The 6,415-nt window shown below is 40.6% G+C and overlaps 1 protein-coding gene across 1 annotated transcript; it reads right to left on the bottom strand.

Annotated features, from left to right (window-relative positions):
• Positions 1-2,555: 2,555 nt before the first annotated feature.
• dazl (deleted in azoospermia-like) lies at positions 2,556-6,316 on the bottom strand. The gene is made up of 9 exons (XM_041053743.1): positions 6,249-6,316; positions 5,424-5,546; positions 4,761-4,852; positions 4,416-4,467; positions 4,256-4,322; positions 3,992-4,131; positions 3,407-3,487; positions 3,122-3,172; positions 2,556-2,600 (listed from the first exon to the last, which is right to left on the bottom strand). Exons 1-9 carry the CDS (start codon positions 6,249-6,251, stop codon positions 2,556-2,558), a joined length of 654 nt encoding a protein of 217 aa, XP_040909677.1. The 5' UTR covers positions 6,252-6,316.
• Between the last annotated feature and the right edge of the window lie 99 nt (positions 6,317-6,415).

Genomic DNA, 6,415 nt, shown 5'->3' with positions numbered 1-6,415 from the left:
AATGCAAAGTACCATGGAGAGATGTTACACCTGTACTGTTCCCAGATGTTTGCCCCAGTTGTGAAAGTGTAAACTTTCTGTTTCAGTGTCTTCTAGTTTATTAGATTTGGAGGTGTTTTGGTGTTTTTCAAGTCTCATTAGGAAAATTCATATTTCATAAGAAGCTATCCAGACTTATCCATAATTCAGAAACGTCTGACTGTGGGTGGATGGGGTGGGGTAGGTGGGGGCTGGTGAGTGGTCACGGGCTGGACAGGACACCCTGGGGAGCCAAGTCACACCACCAGACTGTGACAAAAACAAAACGCTCTGTGACCAAGAGATGATGGGCCTGTTGCCAGGGAAGACAGGCAATCCAACCCTGACTGAAAACCAGCAGCCGGCTGACAGGCTTATGGAGGCTGGGGGCAGCAGCAGCGGTGGGCACACTGCAATCTGAAAGCTCCAGCTCCGACATCATCACCTGCTAACTCCAAGTGTGAAATAAAGATTAAGTTTTAAAAGAAATATTCCTAAAACAAAACCTAGCACAACCAGTGTTCACAGGCTTAAATGATAACACATTTCAGCTTTTATTTTTCAAACAAAAATATCCAAACCCTGCAAAACATGAACACTAACAATAACCCAAGCCTAACAAGAGTGGTTCTCAGGTTCTCTGAACACAGCAGTTCTACCAATACAATCAGATGTCTGCACACAGGAGACCCTGAAGTCAACGCCCATAAAAAAAAAAAAATCTATACAAAACAAAATATGTGATGTGTACCATACACCAGATGTGCTGCTCCTAAGATTAAACTGAAAACATGTTAAGTGCACCTACTGAAAAAAAAAGTATAAAAGTATTGGTCACACATGCAATGTCAGTAAAACTTTCCCTGTAAGATCACCTGCAACTAGATTAAAACCCAAAATGCTACAATAAACCAGTATAAAGTGAACCATGTACAGTGAACATTTTCTCCAAACAGATGTAAAAGAGCACCTTACATTAAATCATGTTCTTCATTTTCAAAGTGGATTAAACCTGCTTTCCACTTTTTCTTTTTTCACCAAATAAAAGTTGATTGATGAGTAATGGGAAACAAAATTGATGCCGTGATTGTCCTCGAGCGTGAGCCCCTGAAACCATCTGAGACAGAGCGGTCACAGGGTGGGACAGCGTAGAAATGTAACACACAGATTTATCAATGTGCCACAGCACGCTCTGTGGAACTAACCCTGAAAAGTCTGTCTGTTTGACCAAGACTAGAAATCAGTGATACTGTTGAGGTGCTATAAAGTGACAAAACTGCCTTTCATTTACATTTACCACCTCAACTGACACCCAATGAAGTAAAATAGAGAACAAAATAAATGTCAGTGCTTGAAATGAATGGCATGACCAAGTGCCCTCATGCTGTATTAGACGAGTCAATGAAAATTCGTAATCTGAGAAGCATTAGACCTAAATTGAAGTTAGACATATTTCACACTCCAATGCTGAAACAACCAGATTGCTGTCAAGACATTGTTACAATATATATATATATAAATGTAACTTATATGTACAGAGAGCCCTTAAGGAGGCTAAAAAAAAAACAAACCCAACCAAACAGACATTAAAAATAAAGACAAATAAATAATAAAACGTAAAATATAAATAGGCACAAAGAGTGAGCTTAAAAGTCTTTTCCATCTTTTGTTTGGTATAATTAACAAAGGAAAACAAAAAATAATAAAGAAAGTGAGCCCATACATCAGCTAGTACGGTGACAGTGCTTTGCTCTTCCTGTGCGATTGTTACTGTGATCCATGTGGGTTAAAAGCCGCTGACCACGGGTCAACCCTACCGATTGTGGTCAAAGTGACTGTGATCAAACTAGTACAGTTAAAGTGGAGAGCTCCTGCAGTCTGGTGTTAAAATGGGTCTCAGAAATTGAGGGAAAAGGAGGACAGAGGAGGGCATACTGAGAACAGTCTGAGGAGTGGGGTTGCTTCAGGCCGTCTGGAATATCAAGATGTCATCCTGTCTGTATTTTTGACTCACTGTGGCCTCTGCAGCCTGTATCAGAGGGAGCAGAAGACACAAAAATCATATCCCCAGCAAATAATGACTCCCTCCTTCAATTACACTCCCCGTCTGGATTACAGCCTCTTTAAAGGCATGGGTCATACAAAAACTATCGAGCACATTCCTGAGATTTGCTGTGTTTATGTAACTGTAGAAAAGTATGAGAATGTGGGAAGATGAGAACAGAAAAGTAACGGACTAATACTGGGAATCAGTGCAAAACATGATAGATGACGGATGAGAAAAGTGGTTGCGAAACAGCTTAACAGGGACAGATAACCACGTGAAATGGAGGACTAACAGTATGCAGTTTTTTTTCCACCCAAATAAAGTACCACAAAGTGACTGCACTGATTAACCTCGTCCTTCCTGAGCAAAGGTGTGCTAGCTTGCAGACCCGCCCCTCCATGACAGACCGTTATCTACAGTATCCGTGGCATGAAATCACTTTGCTTGTTTGAGTTGTGTTTTACCTGGCAGGAGGCTCAGTAGCTGTGCACTACAGTACAGTCAACATAGTCTGGACTCCACAGTCCACAAAGCTCTAGAAAGGGAGGATAACGTTACAAAATGAGCTCACTCTGTGAGAAATCTTACAGAGAGGCTTAAAAGACATGAACAGCTGCTATAAAACAAGCTCCCAGAAACACTGCCAGTTCCACAAATTGTCAGGTACACAATCAGATGAAACAGATGAATTCACTGTTGAACACACATAATTCATTCTTCAAGATGTCAACATTGGCCAGAGAACGCCATCTAGTGCCAAACACTGACACTGCAGTTTGTGAATTCTGTCGCCTCAAATACTACTGGGAAAAAAACTCTTCTGAGAGGTGAAAACACTGACTGCTCAAAAAGTCAACAATTTAATAAGAAACTCACAAATAAATAAATGAATAAAACATGATTCATCTAAAAACATTTACCATAATCAAGTGGCTTTTGAATCAAGTGCAATGTTTTCAGCCCACTGGCCTGAGATTGTCACATGGCAACTGATGTGAGTTGCTTGGAAACTTAAATACACTGACATCTACTCATATTCACAGTAGAATCAGTCACCTGATTGACAGGCCGTGTCCTCTGGTCCGCCGTCCAGTGAGGTGGAGTGTACTGCGTGTGTGTGGGGGGGAGAGAGGGGTCAGCGGTCAAACAGAGGGGAACATGCAAACCCAGGCTCACCTCTACAGGAAGGATGGGGGGTGTGGAGTGTGGGGCAGGCAGGCACAGGTGGACCTAAACCAGGCTGAGCCCTTCATTTCATATGCAGGAGCACATGTGCAGTGCCTGGGAGACCTTGCACAAGATGCTGTTGACTAATTGGTGTGTGGGAGTGCGTGCATATACCTGGTAGGCGTAGGCGTTCTGTGCGTAGTTCACTGGCATCTGTGGCACCATTACCCCTCCAAAGTTAGAATAGGAGTATGGCTGCAAAGAAAGCCAGTGAGAGCACTTTAAATCAAAGTTCAGTTGGTGGTTTATGGAGCAGACAGTGCTAAGAGGATGTTAAAATAGACAATGAAAATCCTGAAAGGCTCTTTTTAGTGTGGTACTGTAACCGCTGATGTTTGTGACAGCTGGTATTGTCTGAATAATTCAACAACTTGGATGTTATTAGCAATGACATTCATCTTTTCATGGCCATTTTTTTAATCCTTTCTGGTAAATTGGAAAGTAAATTGATCGACTGTTCTCCACCTTACACCTCTATTCTTTGCTGTGACAATGAGCCAACTTTCCCTTAGAGAAACTAAGGTTCGTTTAGTTTTACATAGTGCAGCAGAAAACCGGAAGGTGCGTGTGTGGCAGCATTACTAATGGCACATACCACACATTGTGTTTACTTGGTTGACATCTTAGTTTCTTTTAATTTAGTGGGCCTCCCTACTGAGATGAGGTTCCTGATAGTTTGTCTATGTGAGTGTGTGTTACCTGATTGTAGGGGTTGCCCCCACTGAGGATGGGCGAAGGCTGTGCAATGCCCCCTCCTACGGGTGAGCAGCAAGTGCAGTAGAAGTACTGGGTGGGGCTCATCCAGGGAGCTGGGCCAACCAGACGGGGTGGCACGGACCCTGAACAAGAAAAAAACAAAACACACTGAAAGTAAGACGTGTGTATTTATTGGCCACATCTTTTACTTTCATTGGGAACCAACAATCCAAATGAAGTTCTTCTGTAGTGTATCAGAGTACATACGGGAGCTCCTTTCTTTCATGATGGCAGGGCCCAGCTTGAGTTTTCGGCCCTTAAAACTGATCTGTTGCTATGGCAAAATAAAGTAAGCATTGGAAATATTACTCTCAGTTGAAAATTAAAAAGAATAGAACTGCAGTTACACAGACAGAAATCCACTCACCTCAATGATTGACTGAATGTTGACATCTTCACTGAAGTACACAAAGCCATACCTAGGGACACACAAAATAACTCAGAATACATTACACTGACTCAATGCCAATATCCAATGTAAAATACAGACAACAGAAATTCTCAAAACAAGTTAGGAAATAAGCTAATGACTATTCATATAAGTGATATGCATATAAATAGTGCCTCAGTTTACACTTCACAACTACAGGTTAGCTAAACAAATTAAGGAGGAAATTTAATTACAATTATGAAAGCTCACATGACTGCAGTACAATACACAAGTGCATAGTCATTTTCATAATTTTTTTCATCTCTAAACAGCAAAACTCACCCTTTGCAGATCCCTCCACGGTATGTGATAATTTTTACTTCCTTAACAGCCCCATATCTTGCAAAGAAGTCCCGCATTTCATTTTCATCCACCTGAAGATTAAAATGAATTTAAGTTAAAAACTGGATTTTAGTAGCTGTACCTGAAAATCTTCATTCTATTATGTACTGTAGGAGAAAAGCAGAGCAGTACACTTGTGCAGTGTCCACAATGTACAATTCAAGGACACCAAAACCTTGTTTGAGTAGCGTTGAAGCTACACAAAATTAACTGCAAACTGCAGTAAATCTAAAATTCAACGTAATGCATCAATCTGCTGGGTTCAGGTGGTGACACCTTCAAAGGTGCTATGACACTGGAAATTTAATGACAGTAGTATAAAATTTTCAAATGAAGAAATTTTATTCATTTAGGTGTGTGGGCAGCAAGCATCCAGGAAAGCTACAATATTTAATCATAGTTGTACTTTACTGAAGTCAGTTAAACACCTAAGAAAAAAAGATTTAGATGGAAACTAGCAGACATCTTATGCTTATAAGATCTTATTTATTAATTTTCCCTTTTTACTTAATCATATTTTTCATCTTTGCCACAAGTGGGCAGAAAATCATTTCTCATTTTAAACAGGCAGTGTAAATGTACATTAAATAGGTCTGATCTCACCTTCATGTCTATCCCACCGACAAAGAGGGCGTTAGGAGTCAGTTTTCCCTCAGGCAGAATGTATCCATTGGACAGCTTCAGGGAAGTTGAAGTCTGGTTGCTGCTCCTGGGCTTGTGGATATCCTTACAATGAAACAACGTTTGACTTCTTGAGTTACATGATAGGAAAATATGTAACTTGTATCTCTACATTCTCTCATGAGACTGAAATGACTTGTGCATGATATGGACTTGAATCCCCTATGTGGCGCTGTTTCCACTTCACCATGATAACTGCTAATCAAGCTAACCACAGACGTTTGATTGGATAAAGATAATGCTACTGTGAAAACTGTGTTTTGTTTTGGGTTTTTTTTTTACTTTTCTGTGACTACAGTTCACCTTGATAGATGACACAAATTCATTTGCTTTTGTTTGTTTACAGTGTTAATTTTTAACTCGGTCTAACGCTAACTGTAACAGACTCGCTTGGATCAGTCTATCAGTGGCGCTGCTTCAAAGTTACGAAAATAGCATCGACAAAAAAAACGTTGGCGGTGAACTGCCGCATTAAGTTATCGTTAACGTTAGCCAGTTGATATTACTGACACAGACACAACTTAACTGTGATAGCCCCGGCTAATATTGACGACCAGCAGCTAGTGCGCCTTTTTCGGTTCTTCAAGCGAAGGTGGCTAAATATAAAGTTAGCTAACACCAACCTTAGCACAGCAATTAGCTAGCGTGTTGATTGTCAAGTCAAGCCCTTAAACTAAGCAAAGCGACTGTATGGCTAGAACTGTAACAATACACTACGCTACACACAAACCTGTCAATAAAACTTACCATATCTAAAATAATTAAAACTAATAAATTAGCCAGGCACTCTCAAAGGAAACTACCCGCGCTGTTCCGCTCGACTGCAGCCACCTAACATCAGCCAAAACCACGCCCAGTTCACATGACTAATCTAAGGTCCTATCAAATGTTAGATTTATAAGTTAAATAAACTT

The sequence above is a fragment of the Toxotes jaculatrix genome, chromosome 13 (genome assembly GCF_017976425.1).
Source record: "Toxotes jaculatrix isolate fToxJac2 chromosome 13, fToxJac2.pri, whole genome shotgun sequence".
Lineage (NCBI taxonomy): Eukaryota > Metazoa > Chordata > Actinopteri > Toxotidae > Toxotes > Toxotes jaculatrix.
Note: the sequence above shows the minus strand (reverse complement) of the source record. Positions and strands in the feature narration are given on the sequence as shown.

Coding starts and splice junctions, on each gene's coding strand:
- dazl (XM_041053743.1), bottom strand. Junction 3,173..3,406: donor AGAACGCCTACGCCTACCAG/GTATATGCACGC, acceptor ACACACACGCAG/TACACTCCACCTCACTGGAC. Junction 2,601..3,121: donor GGACACGGCCTGTCAATCAG/GTGACTGATTCT, acceptor CTCCCTTTCTAG/AGCTTTGTGGACTGTGGAGT.